The following is a 20865-nucleotide window of genomic DNA, read 5'->3' on the forward strand; positions in this document are numbered from 1 at the left end:
GTTTTCGAGAAAGAAGTAATTTTCCACGAATTTTATTTCGAGACCTCAAGTTTAGAATTTGAGGTCTTGAAATCAAGCATCTGAAAGCACACACCTTCGTGTGACAAGGTTTTTTTTATTTCATTCATATCTCGCAACTTCGACGACCAATTGAGCTCAGATTTTCATAGGTTTGTTATTTTATGCATATGTTGAGATACACCAAGTGAGAAGACTGGTCTTTGACAATTACCAATAGTGTCCACTGTCTTTAAGAAATAAGTTACACAGTTTTAAGGTTTGATGTCGAAACAACTGCCTTTCGCAGAAACCAATGTTGTGTCATGTGCACGCTAGGGTCTTGCGTATTCGAACGTTTTGGGGACCATGTTTAGCATTCTGATGCTAACAATGTCAACGAGGTGGCGTCATGATGAACAATGCTTCCTATGCATGGATAGCTAAACAAAATAAAGTTGTTTAAAAAAGTATGGCACTTTGTTATGCGTTATTTTTTATTGAGTTAATGATCTGTGCGTGTATAGCAGCCAAAACAACTTTTCCAAGTGATCCTTCGGCTAAAATGTGTTTAACATCCCATCCACAACGGCTGCTGCAATTTTGTGGATTGCATTTTTTTCTGAAGGAAAAATATCCCTTAAAAAATCCTTATCCTGATTTGTTTGTTCAATGATTTCCTTTTTGTAATCGATTTAGAGAAAAAAATGAAAAGCTCCGTACAGACAAAATGCGTGCGGATTGCAGTAATGTTCAGGGATGATACAAACACGACTTCCATTTTTCTTACTGAATTAACTCATATCATAAGGGCACAGACTTTGAGCAAGTTTGAGGAGGTTTTTGACAATTTTTATGCAATTTGAAAACAAAGCACAAACAAAAGAGAAAAGGAATCTGATGTTGCAATGCAGACTTGTGATTTATTGACGACCCAAAATGACACCGATATATTACTTACTTTAAGCCAACACCACGAAGAAGAAAAGAAGCCAAATCTGGCAACCAAATAACTATCAAAACGTCAGCTTATGACCTCCAAATAGCTGTTGTAGCTGGTTATAATCTATGGCAAGAAAGTTCTAGTCAAATAAATAATTATTAATTTAATAAACTTGGAAACTTTAGAGATTTGAAGCGTTATCGTAGACCTATTTTCAAGAATGATACTTTTTTTTTAAATCTATAAATAAGGAATTTTATTATAGAATTTGACGACTTAGCTGTTTTGAATTCCCTTTTTATTTGCCATTGAAATGCTTAATAGTCTAAACAGTTGTTTATATACCTCATAATTATATCCTATTTGCTGGACTGTGAGCTCTTTGCAACATATTTAAGACCATTCTTCAAACTTTCTTAGTTCATTTCTAATGCGTTGTTGCAGACAATCTGAAGCAGTTATTTCCCGCGCATAAAGACTGTGATTGGAACTACAGTCTGTAAAACGTTTCATGCAGAAATGTTAAAGGAACACGTTGCCTTGGATCGGTCGAGTTGGTCAATAAAAAGCGTTTGTAACCGTTTGTTGTAAAATGCATATGGTTAGAAAGATATTTTAAAGGTAGAATACAATGATCCACACAAATTCGCCTCAAAAATGCACGGTTTTCGTTTTACTTTGCGAACTAACAAGGTCGGCCATTTATGGGAGTCAAAAATTTGACTCCCATAAAACACGGTCGGCCATTAATTTTATGGGAGTCAAAAATGTGACTCCCATAAATGGCCGACCGTGTTAGTCGACGAGGTAAAATAAAAACCGTGCAATTTCGAGGCATGTTTGTGTGGATTATTGTATTCTACTTTTACAACATCTCTCTACCCATATGCATTTTATAACAAACGGTTACAAACGCTTTTCAAAGGCCAACTCGACCGACCCAAGTCAACGTGTTCCTGTAAACCCCTCTCTCTAAAACTACAATCCTTTGACAATAATTGTTTCTCAAAAATGTATACATTATCATCAACTGCAGTGCTTCTTACAAAGTCAGTTTTTATATCCATTAATTGATTTTTTGAGTAATTACCAAAGGTATAACTTCTTTTTTAAGTTAATATTTCTTGTTTAAATATACCCTTCACCAAAAAAAACACTAATTAGTGTAGACATAATGGTGACGTCACTGTACATCTTCTCACGTGATGCGTAGTTGACAATCAGTCAGCTGGTTCTGGATTGGGACAAAAGAAAACGTTTTTATTTGCGCAATATTTACTAAAACAATGCATTGCGTTCAATCTGATGCAAGAATTAAAAGGAGTGTGGCAACTACGAAAATTGGGAAGGTGTGCCCCGTTTGGCTTCCTTAGATGTAGACTGGGCCCCTGTCTTTATCCGCAAGGATAAAGACAGGTACCAGCTATTCAAATCCAGTGATTCCATTGGGTGTAATGATAACATTGGATAGATGCAGTGACTGAAAGCTACCGTAGCTGGGTTTGTTTTGATTGGTCTGAGGTCACCTCGGTTGGCCAATTAAAACACAGGTGTGGAAAGCTTACTTTCGGTCGTCCACACGTGTTGGTCCACGGTGTGGCTACGTATACAGTACATGCATGGTGAAGGGGAGAGGTCAAAAGTCAAACCACACGCCGGTTTTTGGCCGGTCTCTGGCGTTATTCACGAGCCCGAAGAATGACGTCAGACGTTCAGGCTACCTTTTAGATGGCACCTTTTCGCCACGGTGAGTGCGCTTTTTGAGAGTGTGACGTCATATGCAAAGGGTCCTATAACGACTATAAACGATACTTACCTTTATCGGCTAGACTTGTTTAGCAGTCCATCAGTAGCTCATGAGCTGAAGTAAGCTCTAAATTAAGAGAGATAGAGAACAATTATCATTCACAAATTTTCAGCGAGCTGTCAACAACCGGCCAGATTTCCGCTTCGTTTTGACCCGCTGAAATCCCTTCTTATTTTCTTTGAAAATAATTAGTATATAAATCCAGGAAATAAATTCAAATACTTCCAACTCATTTTTTGGCTTCTACCTTCATGGCTTGCGTGTTCCCCCAACCCTCTCTCTGTCTCTCTTCCACTCACCACCCATTGTTCTTCTTATTCATCTTCTCTTCATCATCTTCCTCTTCTCTCCAAACCTACCTTTATTATTCTTCTCACACCTGCTGATGAGATCTTGTTTGCACGGGAATACTTCCGCGATCAGGCTAAACAGCTTGGGGTCGTATTCAGACAAAGCATCACGGGTTGACACATGATTATGTAAGCCATCTGTGTCATCTCGATGGGTCTGACAGTTGTAGTAGGCCTGAACACCTTCCGCAAAGTACTCTCGGTAATGCGAGATGGCGTAGGTGTTCTGCCAAAGACCGGCTGCTTTTGCTTCGTTCCAGGCCGCCTTCAGTCTCCCATTGAAAGTCCGATCCACTTTTGTCATAGAAATAAGGTGGACTGAATGCGCGAATTCGTGGACTAAAACGTCCTCCTCATTCCACCGATCCTTCCAGTAGCTCCAACAGAGGATGTTCTCTTCACCATCCGTAGCGATGGGTCTGGACGCGGTACCTCCAAAACCTCTTGCTCGATCGTTCCACCAAGACGGCAAGTAGCTATGCTCAGGGATGTCTAAGGTTTTCTCATGGTAGCCGATCACACCGACTCGCCCGTAAGAATCAAACATGGAGTCTCGGACATCTTTTCGATCGGCCAGCATGAAACGTACCACGTAACAGGCGCGGATGAGAGCATCATCATTTGGCTGGTTGGACGACACTATAGGAATGCCGTAGGCATGGGTGTACTTCTGGTAGAAATTGTCGAGTGGCATCTCAGCCCGTAAGTCGTCTGGAATTGGTGAGACGTTCATGCAGTCACTGGTATCCAATGCCTGGCCCCTTCCAACTTTACGGGTAGATTCATCCCGGAATTCCCCATCACCCGGAACCACGTCATGGTCAAAATCTTCAAAGTGAAAGAGGATGCCGCTTAGTATGACATTGGACAAGAATGAGTTGTTCATGTTGGGATTGCATAAACTGCTTTGCCTAATAACTGATATGACTATCACTCAAAAAAATATTAAGTTTGGGTAAAGTTTAAAACAGAATAAGTTTTCATTTTTTGTAACTTGAAAATGATGTTTAATTACTCACAGACTACATGTGCAGATACAGATGATGTGACAACCAACATGACCAGGAGGGAAACTGCACCCATGGTTTCAATCGGGGATGGATGATCGCAGAGAAATCAGAAATGGTTCTGATTTTGAGTTTGAAATTGTTGGGTTTTTATAGACATTATAGACCAAATAATTTTACATGTGATTCCAAATTACGGATTTAAAGAATCCATAATCAAATGTGACGGGCTTTCGAGTCTTTTCTCGCTTAGCGTATTTCCACATTCGGGGTGTTCGAAATCGTGAGGGTGACAAATATTATGGCTTATTTTTCCATGTTTCAATCCTATTTTTATGTTCATGTTTAGTTAACAGAAATTATTACTTTGATTGATCTAGTGGACTTATAGTTACGGTTTTGAGTGTTCTTTAGTTTCAGTTTGTACAATTTCAGTGCGCTGTATTGCTTTTAAAAAATGTCTCTATCGTGCTTAGTAAAACACTAGTACACCCCTCCGTCTACTGATGGTACCGACTGCAAGCTGAGCTCTTTATCTCTCCATTAATGATGTCATTCATTAATGTATGCAGTATGTGATGCTTTTGAACCATATACTGCCTGCTTTTTGGGGATTAGTTTACATAAAATGTCTTTTAATAGGGGATTACAAATTAATTGATGGTCTACTTGTACAGGTAGCTCTAGGATGAAGAGATTTCAGGAAGATATCGTTTCAACTTTTTAAAACAAAATTTTACTGGTGGTATAATAGTTTACTCATTAATTTGTATTATTCACTTCATAACTATGAATGTTGTCCGTTTCTGCAGGAATAATTATTTTCAAAGTTTTTAAGTTGATTTGAACTTTCGCAAAAAGTTTAACAACAATGCAATAATGACTATTTCTTATAGGCCCTATCACAGCTATATTTTCTTTTTGTACAACATCGTATCAATGCGCTTTAGTGCTCTTGTCATTTGGCCGATCACATTAATTTTTGTTTATTGAATCTTTCTCAGCTCCCTGTGGAGTATGCAGCCTCAGCCTGCCATTGTGCTCCTTTTCTTCCTCTTAATGAATCAGGCTTTACCTTTGCATACTTGCCATTTTTACCCGTGAGTAAAAAAAAAAGCAAAGCATCTTGCTCAAGTACAAAAATGTCATGACAGGGATTCGAACACACATCTCGATGACTTAACCACCGGGGCCGAATTTCATAGTGCCTTTTAAGCAGACAAAATTTGCTCACTGAGAATTTTCTGCTAAGCAGAAATGAGCAGGATACAGTCACAATAGGTCCATGTAATCCTGTATTTTTGGCTGGTAACCTCATTGTGCTGAGCATATTTTTGTTGAGCTTAGCTACTTTTTGTGCTGAGCAGCTCTTTGAAATTGAGCCAAAGGAATCTCGATCACGACACAGAGCTATGAGGGGCTTGCTAAAGAACCATTACAGCTGGGGACCGATGAGTCAGAGTCTGGAATAATCTGGTTTCTTCGAGAAAAATATGTCCAACACAAAAATTGTATCCCTTATTAATTCCTCCACTCAGAAGGTTGAGTTTTCCTACTACTATATCTTTCTTTCATAAGTTAAAGACTGGGGTCGATTTCACAAAGAGTTATAGGACTAGTCCTAACTTAGGACTAGTCATGTAGGAGATTAATGTATAAATAACAAACCTGTGAACATTTGAAGTCAGAAGTTAATGTAAGAAAAAACACCTTTGTCACACAAAGTTGTGCGCGTCCAGATTCTTGAATTCGAGACCTCGGCGATGGACTCGAGATCAATTCAAATGTTTTAGTGAGAAATTACATTTTCTCAAAAACTACGTTACTTCAGAGGGAGCCGTTTCTCACAGTGTTTTAAACTATCAACAGCTCTCCGTTGCTTGTTACCAAGTAAGTTTTTTACTAACAATTTTTTTAAGTGTATTGTGCTGTTGAAGAGACTCTTGTGAGAAAACGAAGATTAAGGTCATGTGACTTGAATCTCATTTGGTACAGGCCATATTTGATGCTTATAACTTGCAATGACCGAGACTTAATTGGCATGAGGTCATGAGTTATGCTAAAATATAGTAACATTTATAGTCATAAGTATGTCTTATTTATTTATTAGCTAACTGATTCTGAAATGCAAAAGAAAAGTTCCATGAAGTCGTATATATTATTAATATCAGACCGGGTATTCTTATTGAGCACCCCGCCATTAGGTACCTTGATCGGGTTTGGGGGATAAGTGTCCCATATAAATGTATACTTGTATTATTATCATAACCGATATTGTTGACATTGACTTATGACGTCACGTGTTTCGAAAAATAATTATGTTTTAAATGGTGTGCCTAACATTGGTAAGATTGAACATAATATATCAATGTTAACAGTTTTGCACTTAAAGACACTGGACACCTTTGGCAATCAACACAAGCACATAATGACAAACCTGTGGAATTGGTCGTCAAAGTTGCGAGATATTAACCGAAAAAAACACCCTGGTCACGCGAAGTTGTGTGCTTTCAGATTCTTTATTTCGAGACCTCAAATCTTAATTCTGAGGTCTCGAAATCAAATTCGTATAAAAATTACTTCTTTCTCAAACATGACGTTACTTCAGATGGAGCCGTTTCTCACAATGTTTTATACTATCAACAACTCTCCGATGCTCGTAATTACCAATAATGTCCGGTGCCTTTATATTAAGGTATGTTGTAAATTGAAAAACTGCTAAAATGGGAAACTGCTCTTTAAATAGAGGAGGCACCACGATGGTTAATGCTTCTCAGACATGGAAAGCTAAACAACTGAAGCTTTTTTTTTAAATGTGTCTTTTTTTTTGGGGGGGGTTATTAGTTTTTGACCGTTGTACATGCAATTTGAAAACACAAAACACAAACAAAATAGGAAAACCATCCGAATGTTTGAGACTTAAAATTTATTGAAGACACAAAATGACGCCAATATATTATTAACTTAAACCCAACACCATGAACAAGAAAATAAGCTGAACCAAACAACTAAAATTACCGCTAAACACGTCTGCTTTTATCCCAAATAGCTACAGTTATATATAGCTGCTTATTTAAGTGTATTTTCAAATTACCCCCGGTAATTGGTAGAAGCCAATAATGAATTGGAAGTACTTGAATTTATTGCCTGGATTTATATTCGTTATTATTTTCAAAGATAATTAAAAGTGATTTGAGCTGGACAAACGAAGCGAAATCTGGCCGGCATATAGTTTATGGTTGCAGCTCGCTCTGACAACTTCATAAATAATAAATTGTAGTTTGAGCGGGTTTTGAGCGACCCTGACCATAGTCACGAAAGTATGAATCTTCTAAATGAGTTTTATTTCATTCTCTCTTCATAGGAGCGAGATAGGTCTATACTTCGATAGTTTTAATCCTATATGAATGCAGATGAGTGTACAATAACCTGTGGAAATAATTTACTTTCTTATGGTGGTAGCATTTTTGCTGAAAATCTGGACGGTATAGTCTGTATATGAAGAATAGTCCGTGATTGGACACACAATCTAAGAAACGTTTCGTCACAAATGTTTCTCAGATTCAAATGTTTTCAAATCCCTCGCTCTAAAACCACATTCCTTTGGAAGTAATTAATTTTCAAAATTGTATACATTATCATAAACTGCAGCGTTTCTTACCAAGTCAGTTTTTATGACCATTAATTTGGGGAGTAATTACCGAAGGTGTATCTCCCTGTTTAATTCAATATTTCTTAAAAATGCCCTTCACCAAAAAAAAACAGTAAATAGTGTAGACATAATGGTGACGTCATTGCACATCTTCTCACGTGATGCGTAGTTGTAGTTGACAATAGAGTCAGCTGGTTCTGGATTGGGACAAAAGAAAACGTTTATATCTGCACATTATTACTTCTTACAAAACATTGGGTTCAATCTGATGCAAGTATAAAAAGGAGTGTGGCAACTACGAAAATTGAGAAACAGTAAGATCTTGACCCAAATATTGACTGCTTCAAGTAGCCAACTGTCTGCCAAGGCTCAGGAAACAACGCCATTTGAGGTATGGTGGCCGCTATAGGAGTCGCACTGTTTGGTTTGGGTGTATACAGAGAAATTTACCCACACCATAGTGTTATAGTAAATGTCTTCACCATATCTCAAAATGGATTATGGTTTTTAACACAGCACGAGTAAAAGCAGTCGTTGTTTTATAACTCCCCGACCGAATAAGGTTCCTCATATAGACGCAAAGAAGCTGCAGCTGTATCAGTTGGGTATGAGCACTGGTGGGTACATCGCCCATAGCCCGCTGGCGGACTTTTACTTTGGTATTATACTGGTGCACAGCAGGACGTGTCATGATTGGGGCTAATTTGTTTCCCATGGGTGTATATAGTTCATTGGTTGCTACATAAAGGGCCTATTTTGCAGAGTAAAAAACGCGGTCGCGTTTCGTAAAAATCTGAGACTTTTGGTAAAGGGTAAGACATTTATAGACGCCGCACTCTAAACCAACCAAAGAGCAGAATCCTGGTATAAGGGGGTGTTATAATAAGTGGACACGTAACAATTTCACTAGTTTATTAATTGGTTAAATCTGTCAGTGTATACACCCGGACAGTGAACTCCATAAAGGTGTCCGCCATCTTCAAAAACCTGGGTCGACCCCGGTGTGTGGTAGGTTTTTTCCCCAGGACGAACGTGGGTAATTATCTGCACACGTTCGTCCTGGGAAACAAAAACCAATCACACACCGGGGTCGACCCAGGGAAGCTAAACGAACGCACCCATTATGTATAACCCGAAACGCTACAGGAAAGCTAAAAGTAGAACAGTCACTTGGTCTCCTTGTAGCGGGCGCTATACTATGCCTCAGTGAGGGTGCTTCTTTGCGAGTGTGACGTCATGTGCAAAGGGTCCTATAACGACTGGCGATACTTACCTCTATCGGCTAGACTTGTTTAGCAGTCCATCATTAGCTCATGACCTGAAGTAAGCTCTGTGTGAGAGAGAGGGAAAAATTCACAAACTTCATTAGAGTGCGACTCTGCTATAGGGGTCGAAACGTCAGGTCATTAAAAAAATAAGGCAGTGGACACTATTGGTAACTACTCAAAAATAATTATTAGCATTAAACCTTACATGGTAATGAGTAATGGGGAGAGGTTGATATTATAAACATTGTAAGAAACGGCTCTCTCTCTCTCTGAAGTGACATAGTTTTCGAGAAAGAAGTAAATTTCCACGAATTTGATTTCGAGACCTCAGGTTTCGAAATCAACCATCTAAACGCACACAACTTCGTGTGACAAGGGTGTTTTTTCTTTCATTATTATCTCGCAAGTTCGATGACCGATTGAGCTCAAATTTTCACAGGTTTGTTATTTTATGCATATGTTAAGATACACCAACTGTGAAGTCTAGTCTTTGACAATTACCAATAGTGTCCACTGTCTTTAAGGCAGTGGACACTATTGGTAATTACTCAAAAATAATTATTGGCATAAAACCTTACTTGGTAATGAGAAATGGGGAGAGGTTGATATCATAAACATTGTAAGAAACGTCTCTCTCTCTGAAATGACATAGTTTTCGACGAGGAAGTAATTTTTCCACGAATTTGATTTCAAGACCTCAGATTTAGAATTTGAGGTCTCGAAATCATCTAAGCACACAGCTTCGTGTGACAAGGGTGTTGTCTTTCATTATTATCTTGCAACTTCGACGACCAATTGAGCTAAAGTTTTCACAGGTTTGTTATTTTATGCATATGTTGAGATAAATCAAGTGAGAACACTGGTCTTTGACAGTTACCAATAGTGTCCAGTGTCTTTAACTAAAGATAAATCACTAATTATCATTTTGTAAATGTTAAATGATTCTCTGGAGATATGCGGAGGAAACTTCAGCTGGTGCGGTTATCCCATTCCATTGTAAACATGACATGACGTTTGCAAGTCTCTCTAAAACAAAACTTCACTGGAGGGTATTTGTGTGCGATATAAACAATGTCGAAATGAAAACTGTGAAACCATGGAGACGGAACCTCTCTAACACGCAAATCAAAAACATTAACAGATAACAAACAATTACAAATTATGTTGTTCCCTTGTTTATACCCTCCATACATGTTTTGGTTTCCTCGAAATGTGAAAAAAATGCGATTCCTATATATAAAAAAAAAATGTTTCCTCGAAATAATGCTTTGTTCCCTCGAAATAGTTCGCTGCAACAATCCAAATGATGATTCGAGACGAATGAAGTGATTTCGAGGGAGCCACAAATTATTGTGAGGAACGAATTGTTGTTAAAAAAAAAATTGAGGGAATGATGTAATCATATGCCCTATGTTCTGGGCTTGCGTGTTTTTTTCTTCGCAGCCCTCCCAATTGTCTGTCCCCTTTTCCCAACCCTGTGACTTCTTCAGCTTTTTTTCTTCTTCATCTTTCTCTTCTTCTTTACATCTCTTCGTCTCGCCAAACCTACCTTTATTATTCTCCTCACACCTATTGATGATAACTTTTTTGCAGGGGAATACTTCCTCGATCATGCTAAACAGCTTGGGGTCGTATTCAGACAAAGCCTTTCGGTTGGATATACCATTATGTATGCCATCGACGAAATCCCGATGGGTCTGACAGTTGTAGTAGGCCTGAACACCCTCCGCAAAATACTCTCGGTATTGCGAGATGGCGTAGGTGTTCTGCCAAAGACCGGCTGCTTTCGCCTCGGTCCAGACCTCTTGCAGTCTAGCGTCGAATGTCCGATCCACTTTTCTCATGGCAACAATTTGGATTGAATGCGCGAATTCGTGGACTAAAACGTCCTCCTCACTCCACCGATCCTTCCAGTAGCTCCAACAGAGGATGTTCTCTTCACCATCCGTAGCGATGGGTCTGGACGCGGTACCTCCAAGACCTCTTGCTCGATCGTTCCACCAAGACGGCAAGTAGCTATGCTCAGGGATGTCTAAGGTTTTCTCACGGTAGCCGATCACACCGACTCGCCCGTAAGAATCAAACATGGCGTCTCGGACATCTTTTCGATCGGCCAGCATGAAACGTACCACGTAACAGGCGCGGGTGAGAGCATCATCATTTGGCTGGTTGGACGACACTATAGGAATGCCGTAGGCATGGGTGTACTTCTGGTAGAAATTGTCGAGTGGTATCTCGGCCCGTAAGTCGTCTGGAATTGGTGAGACGTTCATGCAGTCACTGGTATCCAATGCCTGGCCCCTTCCAATTTTACGGGTAGATTCATCCCGGAATTCCCCATCACCCGGAACTACGTCATGGTCAAAATCTTCAAAGTGAAAGAGAAAATGGAAAAGACTGGTTTGTTTGCTGTTTTGTTTATCAAGCCTGTATATGCTTCAAGGGCACCAAGGCTTGTTCTTCTTTGTTTAAGATGATAAGTGCCTATTTGAACTTTAAACCATAAGGGAAACTGGCTAGGTTAAATTTAAATGATTTTCTAAAGAGCGGGATTTGAACCAACGACCTTTCGGGTTAACGTGCCTGTGCTCTACCGACTGCTCTATCTTATAGCCCTATATTGGCAGTCTCCCTTAAAGGCAGTGGACACTATTGGTAATTGTCAAAGACTAGTCTTCACAGTTGGGGTATCTCAACATTTGCATAAAATAACAAACCTGTGAAAATTTGAGCTCAATCGGTCTTCGAACTGCGAGATAATAATGAAAGAAAAAAACACCCATGTCACACGAAGTGGTGTGCGTTTAGATGGTTGATTTCGAGACCTCAAGTTGTAAATCTGAGGTCTCGAAATCAAATTCACGGAAAATTACTTCTTTCTCGAAAAGTACGTCACTTCAGAGGGAGCCGTTTCTCACAATGTTTTATACCATCAACCTCTCCCCATTACTCGTCACCAAGAAGGTTTTATGCTAAAGATTATTTTGAGTAATTACCAATAGTGTCCACTGCCTTTAAAAGGGGTGCCAGTCTGACGCTATAAAACTGTGCTATCACACCCAAGTTTATGATACAACCTTGGCAGTAAAAGGTTGTATGACTTCTGACGGTTTTACTCACAGACTACATGTGCAGATACAGATGAAGTGACAACCAACATGACCACGAGGGAAACTGCACCCATGGTTTCAATCGGGGATGGATGATCGCAGAGAAATCAGAAATGGTTCTGATTTTGAGTTTGAAATTGTTGGGTTTTTATAGACATTATAGACCAAATAATTTTACATGTGACTACAAATAACGGATTTTAAATAATCCATATTAATGTGCCGGGCTTTCACAACTGAGTCGTTTCTCGCACAGTGTATTTCTATGTTAGGGGTGTTCGAATGTGTGGGGGTGAATTTTTTTGTCTGGTTATGGTTTATTTTACTTGTTTTGATCATTTACTTTCATTTTTAGATTTGGGGACTAATATTTTGATTGATAAAAATTAATAAGGTTTTTGAGTGTTACTTTGTTTCTTGTTCAGTTTCAACGCGCAATAATGGGCCTATCATGTTTTGTAAAAAGAAAATTCATTTGTATGTGACAAATGATGGTACCGACTACAAACTGAGCTCTTCATCTGCCCATAATGTCATTAATTGAGCCATGCAGTATGTTCTACTCTTGAACCATATTGCTTGCTTTAAGGGATTTACATAAATTGTCTTTTAATAGAGGATTACAAAATAATTGGTGGTCTACTTGTACAGGTAGCTCTAGGATGAGGGGATTTCATGCAGATGTTTACTTTATTGTCTTTTAATGAGGAATTCAAACTTGATTGATGGTACCGGTGGCTCAAAGGAGATTTCATGCAGATATTTCCTTTGTTTCAAACAGCTTTTCAGTAGTTTACTTCTTTTGTTTTCCCGATGTTCCCTCTTCCTTCTGTTGATTTGTTTCTGTTTCTGTTTTCTTCTTTTCAGGCGATTTGAGCACCTTATTAGGTGGATACATGCGCAATATAAATTTCCTTATTATATTATTATATTAAAACTTTGTGAAATATAGTTTACGTGGTTTTAAAGACACTGGACACTATGGTAATATTGTCAAAGACCAGTCATCTCACTGGCTGTATCTCAACATGTGCATGAAATAACAAACCTGTACAAATTTGAGCGCAATCAGTCAACGAAGTTACGAGATAATAATGAAAGAAAAAACACCCTTCCCCTTGTCACACGAAGTTGTGTGCTTTCTGATGCTTGATTTCGAGACCTCAAATTCTAAATCTGAGGTCTCGACAACCAATTTCGTGGAAAGTTACTTCTTTCCCGAAAACTACGTTACTTCAGAGGAAGCCGTTTCTCACAATTTGTATACTATCAGCCTCTCCCCATTACTCGTAATCAAGTAAGGTTTTATGCCAATAATTATTTTGAGTAATTACCAATAGTGTCCACTGCCTTTAAGTTACTTAATTTATAATACTATTCTTTTGATTATCTTAAAGGACGGTCTTGTCTGCATAAACAACTATTTTCAGAGTTAGTAAGTTGTCAGACCTTTTGAAGAAAGTTTAATAATGACTATTGACTGGGCCCTATTACATCTATTTTTACAATAACGTATCAACGTGCTTAGTTCTGCTGTCATCACCAGGCCGATCACATTCAATTAATTTTTCTCAGCTCCTTGTTGAGTATAAAGCCCTGGGCTGCCGGCTATGTTGCTCCTTCTTCAAAATTAGTCTTTACCTCCGCATGATTTCCATGGGTTTTCGTGGGTGAAGAAGAGCAAAGCATCTGCAAGAACACACGTGTCATGACATGTCAGGGATTCGAACCCACCGATAACTTTATTACCAGTGCCAGGGCCAAATTTCTAGAAGGAACAAATTGCCTATTAATTTCCTGCTAAGCAAAAACAAGCAGGACGGTGACACATTGTACACGTGCAACCTTGTGGTTTATATTGATAATGTAACAAGTGATAACATCGTCAGGCAGGCCGGTGTCTAGATGCAATTGTGTCCGCCACGCAATACTGCTCGCTCCGGACACTTTTGCATACAATCGTGTCCGGGGCTGTGCGCGCGTAAGCGAGTGTGCATGCACTGAACCCGTACGTAATGCAGCATGAATATTCTCGTATTTTTGATGATTGCAGCGAATACCCCACGGCCGATCATTTCCCATGTCATTCTTGACATGCACTTAGCTAGCTTGTAAAAAAAGGCAATCGTGTTCCGTAGACCAAGGGCGTTCAATTTACTGCAAAGACGCTTTTGCACGAGGGCGGACACAACTGCATATACAAATGTGTCCGGGCGGGCACAATTGCATTATGTAGCAGCGTCCGGGCGGACACGATTGCATATGCAAAACCGTCCGGCACACATTATTGCATATGCAATCATGCAATTGCACTAATGTCATCCGGATAGTATGGTATTGCATAGTGATAGAGGACATTATTGCATGCGACACCTGACAAGGATTTGTTGGTACACAACGTGTTGAAGCAAACAGCGCCCTCTGTTGAGAGGGGGCGGATGATGAATGAACAACAACACTGCAAAATGGCGACCACCTCGGATGTCCTGAAAGTGTTGGACACACGAATACAAATCCTTGAAGAGCTAATCTACAGTAAAGACAGCAGTGTTAAAACTGAATCAAGCACACTTAAGGTAAAATCAGTGATTAAAATGGAATTTGTGTAGTTTTTTTTAGATCTAATCGTGTTAATTAATGAGGGTTCCATTAATGATATATGAGTTGAAAAAGTCAGAGAGCAGAGACTCGGAGTCGAGACCGAATGAATGAAGGCAAGGATCAACTTAGCCGTCTAGCTAGTCTCTCAACCGCTCAATCTCAGATCTTTAGGGGAAGGGATGGGATAACTTTTCGTATGGCGCCACATTTTCACAAATTTTTACAAAAAGGGATATCAGTGATATCTCAATTCTCATTGAGTGTTGAGGTAAACTAGGTACATTACATCCCCATTAGTTTACTTAGATGCTATACTATTTCATGTTTCATATCGAATGAAAAAGTGGTGGCGCCATACGGAAACTTTTTCCTAATATATGTGTTTTGATGAGTGGAATGTGAATAAACAGTTAACTAAGGTTTTAAAAAATAAGTTCTTATATTATTTACAAATTTAAGAGTAGACCCCGACCCGAGAGGGCGCTGTTCGTGACGTCAATCGAGGCAGACTTTGCCTGTAATGCGTAGAGTAAACACAATTGCAAAGTACATGTACGGACTAAGTCATGAGTTTGTACGTTTCAAAAAAAGTTTTTTTTTTTTTTTTTCCGGCAATGCCGACCAGGTGTACTGCTGCTGAATGCAGAAAAACACTTTTTGAAACGTACCAACTCATAACTTGGACGTACATGTACTTTGCACGTGTGTTTACTATACGCATTGCAGGCAAAGTCTGCCACGATTGACGTCACAAAAGGGGTAGGCGGAGTCAGCCCCCCAAACAACTATATATATTTTTTAAACATATAAATCGTGACAAACAATTACTAAAAAAATTGTTTTATTGTTCGTAAGCATATACTCTTATGTTTGAAAGGAAAACAAAATATATTTCTAGGTGACTTTAAAATTTAATTTAAATTGATTGAGGCTTAATAATAATAAAAATGTGCCACAATTGGGTCAGACACATATTTTCATGAAAAAAAAATAACCATGCGTAACTAGTAATAGTATCAAATTAAAATTTAATAGTTCTTAATGTTTTTGTCTCTTTATTTTTAGGTTGTGGATTCCCTGAGTAGTGTAAAGCAATCTCTATCCGGTCTGGCTACGGGGAAGGAACGTATCCAGGCACTGTGGAAAATAAGTATGCACACAACCGAGAAATTAACAGGGGGGGGGGGGCAGTTTGGGGTACAAGGAAAATATGTATACTGTAGAAAATTTAACTTTGTTTGCTAAGGGGAGGCCTAGAGTTTTATCTTAGAAAGGGCAATGTTACTTTCGTTTTGAAAAGGGTAGGCCTACACTGGAAAATGTTTGTCTTTGAAAAGCTTCTGAAGAGGTGACTAAAGCCAAGATCAGGGCCGAATTTGAAATTTGAAAATATTTATAAATGTATCTGAATTGCATATACATTATCAAATTTAAATAAACTGGGTCAGATTTTGCAAAGTATCATGTTTGGTATTATTCTTTTATAGATGGAAATTTGCATCCGAGATAAAGAATGTTAGTTTGTAGTATTAAAAAATAGTATGTTCCTTTTGTACTCTTCCTTTTCAGCTGATGAATTGAACAGTAACCTTACTCCAGAAGCTGTCAGCAAGTTGGCGCTGACTGAAAATGCTAAAGCAGACATCATTTTAGCTGGTGGGTTGGCCTAATTTTGTTGTGATCCAAGTTGACGGAAACCAATGTCAGCAATGTGTATTATGTGAATTAGAGCTAGAGAGCAAGAGAGCCGGGCCCATATTCATAGAGCTGCTTCAGGTCTAGATTTTCACAGGGGCAAAGGCCTCTGTTGCCCTAGTATTGGCCTTGGTGCCCCTTGAAAAGCTTCCCGCGTCCTTAAAGATTTTCAAATGGAAGTGTCCTTTTCAAAATGAAAATGGCATTGCCCTTTTAAAGATGAAATTCCAGGCCTGCTGCTTAAGCACAAAAACAAATTAGCTAATCACAACAAAATTGCTTGACCAGAGTAAGGTTACCTGCAAACAAAATTGGTATGTCACATGTACAATTTGTTACTGGTACCCTGCTTATTTCTGAATCAGTATTTACTGCTTAAGCAGTTCTATTAAATTGGGCCCTGGTGAAGGTGAAGGCATTCGTGAATGGACACCAACCCTCTGATGAATCAGTTTTCAAATTCAAATGTCTTTGGGGGAAGAAAAATTATCCAAAAAATGTTTTACTTCAAAAGGGAAATACTTCACAGGGAATCCTTTCACAAAATGGTTTATACTAACAACAGCTGCAGTCCTTCTCTACGAGTAATTTCTAACGGCAATTCATTTTTGGAGTATTTACTGATTAATGACCCTACCTTTGAATATGAACCAACATTAATATTTCAAAGTAAAAGAATTCTGTTATTTATGTGCAGAAGAGGATCAGCTGAAAAGTCTCACTGTACTACTGGAGAAAATGAAAGGGATGACCGATGTACTAGATAGCCAACATACCAAAGGTAATTTTATGATTTTATGATTGACAATGTTGAGTTTAAGTTAGTGTGATATGCCACCTACTCCTTGGGCTGAAACAGGGTTACCCCTTTTACAGTCCATACGGATGTAGGCTTGGGTATCATCAGTCCGAAGCCTGGCCGGTAGAGCAGAAAGCACTACCTCCCCAATTTTATGTAGCAAGTGTCACGACCGGGATTCGAACCCACACTCTGCTGATCCAACACCAAAGCGTGAATCCGGTGCTCTTAACCGCTCGGCCATGACACGTAATTACCTAGCATAATTGCTAGTGACTTCTGACCCTCTTCGTACTGACAAAATGACACGTATCGCAGTTGGGCAGTTGGTGCAAGCTGCACAATGGAACAGCAGCCGGGTGCGTTTTCATGCCATCTTTAGTCTGCAAGCAAAATTGCTCTGAAGTTGTTCAGTTTGTAATTAACTATCCTCCGTAGGCTAGTCCTGAACAAGTGACGTGTTTTTCTCCAGATAAAATAAATCCTGCTCTTTGATCTACTTCTCTAGCACTGAGGACACTGTTCCCAAAAGCTCCTTGGAATCTATAACTCAAGGGGTTACCAAAAGGTGGAAACGCCAAAATGTCAATCCACCTCCTAAGATCTGCATCCCAGTTTCAGACTTTTATCAGGACCGACTCGCACCCTTGTGTGGTCGTAAGAGTAATTTTAATTGATTGTTTTTCTCTAGGAGCGCCAGCTGTTCAGGAGAAGCTACAACCTCTGACCGTGATACAACTTAGCCAACAGGTAAGTGTGTCTTTAACTCAAACTGCGTCACACAGACCTCAATTTATAATGGGTGCGTTCGTTTAGCTTCCCTGGGTCGACCCCGGTCTGCTTTGATGGAGCTCACCTGGGTGAACCCCCAGTGCCCTGCCCTGGAGTGGGTCACTTGGGGGTGAACTGAGATGCATGCCGTCACCACGAGAGGGCGAGTGTTAATAGTTCGATTAGCTCTTGTCAGGGGCTGACAGGGAAGCTAAACGAACGCACCCTTTGTCTGCTTGCTGATAAAAAGGAGCTTTTTATGTCTTCTGATTTTCAGGAATATACTTTTGTATATAGCAACATTTTCACCTAACAAGTAGGCGCTTTATAAGGCTCTACAATTTACAGAACGAAAGCAAAACTAATTTGTAGGCAACTATCATGATGCGGGTTTGAGGGAAGTTTGAGAAAGAGGTGAGTGAAGGAACAGAGCGCATGTTTTGAAGAAGGCTATTCCAAAGATAAGGGGTATTAATGTGGAAAGATCTACCTCCCCAGGAGCCATTACATTTCAGTTTTTCAGATCTCATTTTCACGATGGAGCAATTTTCCAAACCTTGTCTCTGCTTGTGATTATCATGTTATCTTGTTATTCTCTAGGAGCGTGCTGACCAGCAGAGTCAGGAGACCAAGCAACTTCTGGAATCCTATAACAACATTGTATCCTTTCAAAATAATCAGACAAAACATTTGTTTTGAAGCTAGTTCATTATCATGAAAACTCTTGCTCAACTTGATATCTTGCTTTTTATTGATGTCTAAGTTAAGTTTCAAAGGCACCCCCCCGAACAAAGATATTGAAAAAATTTGGAGACCACCCACATAGGGCTAGATAGCTCAGTTGGTAGAGCGCCGGCACGTTAAACCGGAGGTCGTTGGTTCAAATCCCGCTCTAGTCAATTTTTCTTTGCTCAACCCAAAATCATTTAAAGCCATTATACACTTTCGGTACAGAAAAAAAAAAAAAAATTCACAGATTTACAAATAATTTACAGGGTTTACTGAAGGTAATGGTGAAAGACTTCTCTTGAAATATTGTTCCATGAAATGCTTTACTTATTGAGAAAACATTAAAACAATATTAATTCTTGTTAGCGAGAATGACGGATTTATTTTAACCACATGTCATGACACGGCGAAACGTGCGGAAACAAGAGTGGGTTTTCCCATTATTTTCTCCGGAATCCGATGACCGATTGAGCCTAAATTTTCACAGGTTTGTTATTTTATATATAAGTTGTGATACACGAATTGGGGACTTGGACAATACTGTTTACCGAAAGTGTATAATGGCTTTAAGTTTCAAAGCTCACATTTTAGCAAGATTTAGCCAAATCATTTACAGGAAGGCCTCAGTTTTCCCACCAAGAGGTTTTATCTGCAGCGCATCATGGAAAAAGATTAATGTCCTAATACGACTAGCTATTTTATCTGCTCTCCTAGCATTGAGGATACTGTTTGCTAAATCTCCTCAAAATGTATATTTCCAGCGATAACCAAAAGGTGTAAAAGTAATTATTTTAGTCTACCTCTTAAAGAGCCACTTGGGAGCCAAGTCTTGGACCTTTCTGTTCTTTCACCACTGAATGGGGAATTTTTGGGATGCTACATGTAGGTGGCAGCAGACTTACCAGGTAAATCCAGTGTACTCGGAAATGTGCGCATGCTCAGAACTGTGTAAACAATTGATACTTGCCTTGTAAATCTGCTAACACCAAGCGTTCCAAAGTATCCCACTGTCGGGTATTTGGTGACCTCTACGCGCCCTTTGACCTTAACTTGTCTATATCAGGTCTTGTTGCTGTCACAGCAGTTTGTACAATGGGATGCAGTGATGACACGCTATGAGATAGCTGCTAAAGTACGGGAGCCAAACGAGTACTAGAAGTCTCTCCTTTTACTAGGACTTCAAGAAAACTTCCAGCATGTCATCATTATTTTTTTCAGAATCGATGTTTGATGTGGTTAGTTTCCCAGGTTGTATCGTGAACTTGGGTGTGATCCCTGGTTAAATGGCAAATATAGGTTGAATCGCTTCTAACAGGCACCCTTGAACAAAGAAATTGACAAAATAGGGAGACCACCAACATAAGATAGCTCAGCTGGTAGAGCACTGGTACGTTGATCTGGAGGTCACACAGCTTCAAACCCTACTTTTGTTCAACCCATGGTTAAAGGCAGTGGACACTATTGGTAATTACTCAAAATAATTATTGGCACAAAACCTTTCTTGGTGACGAGTAATGGGGAGAGGTTGATGGTATAAAACTTTGTGCGAAACGGCTCTCTTCTAAGTGCCCATAGTTTTCGAGAAAGAAGTAATTTTCCACGAATTTGATTTCGAGACCTCAGATTTAGAACTTGAGGTCTCGAAATCAACCATCTAAACGCACACAACTTCGTGTGACAAGGGCGTTTTTTTCTTTCATTATTATCTTGCAAGTTCGATGACCGATTGAGCTCAAATTTTCACTGGTTTGTTATTTTATACATATGTTGAGATACACCAACTGTGAAGGCTAGTCTTTGACAATTACCGATAGTGTCCACTGCCTTTAATTTAAAATGGTACCCAGTCATTTGTCTTTATTGTTTATTCCTTGAAAATTTACTTTCTGCTAATTTGGGTTTGACTTCAACAAGGCCTCTTTTTCAAAAATCTTTACAAACTTTTAAGAATTTTCTTTTAAGTGGAGGGTCATTTTTTAAATTTTAAAGTGCAATATTATGATAAATGCCGTTTGGAAGTGAGTAGGTGATAGTTGCATAAACGTAGCTCGAAAGGGTCAATGGACATCGGGGTTAGGTTAAAAACGTAATTCAATCATTTTACTATAATTTATTTTATTACTTTTTATTGGAGAT

The 20865-nt window shown here is 39.1% G+C and overlaps 3 protein-coding genes across 3 annotated transcripts; 1 reads left to right on the top strand and 2 right to left on the bottom strand.

The window, feature by feature from the left end:
* Nucleotides 1-1995: 1995 nt before the first annotated feature.
* Nucleotides 1996-4209, bottom strand: LOC117295895. Its single transcript, XM_033778681.1, has 4 exons — nt 4117-4209; nt 3107-3925; nt 2757-2813; nt 1996-2174 (listed from the first exon to the last, which is right to left on the bottom strand). Exons 1-3 carry the CDS (start codon nt 4178-4180, stop codon nt 2776-2778), a joined length of 921 nt encoding a protein of 306 aa, XP_033634572.1. The 5' UTR covers nt 4181-4209; the 3' UTR covers nt 1996-2174; nt 2757-2775.
* Nucleotides 4210-7011: 2802 nt separating this feature from the next.
* On the bottom strand, nt 7012-12239 carry LOC117295307. The gene is made up of 4 exons (XM_033777865.1): nt 12145-12239; nt 10574-11392; nt 9030-9086; nt 7012-7953 (listed from the first exon to the last, which is right to left on the bottom strand). Exons 1-3 carry the CDS (start codon nt 12206-12208, stop codon nt 9049-9051), a joined length of 921 nt encoding a protein of 306 aa, XP_033633756.1. The 5' UTR covers nt 12209-12239; the 3' UTR covers nt 7012-7953; nt 9030-9048.
* Nucleotides 12240-14590: 2351 nt separating this feature from the next.
* Nucleotides 14591-20242, top strand: LOC117295334 (dynactin subunit 3-like). The gene is made up of 7 exons (XM_033777920.1): nt 14591-14710; nt 15801-15885; nt 16305-16391; nt 17128-17211; nt 17921-17979; nt 18601-18660; nt 19793-20242. The coding sequence occupies exons 1-7, from the start codon at nt 14600-14602 to the stop codon at nt 19883-19885; spliced, it is 579 nt and encodes a 192-aa protein (XP_033633811.1). The 5' UTR covers nt 14591-14599; the 3' UTR covers nt 19886-20242.
* Nucleotides 20243-20865: the final 623 nt, after the last annotated feature.

Source organism: Asterias rubens, chromosome 10 (assembly GCF_902459465.1).
Source record: "Asterias rubens chromosome 10, eAstRub1.3, whole genome shotgun sequence".
Classification (NCBI taxonomy): Eukaryota; Metazoa; Echinodermata; class Asteroidea; order Forcipulatida; family Asteriidae; genus Asterias; species Asterias rubens.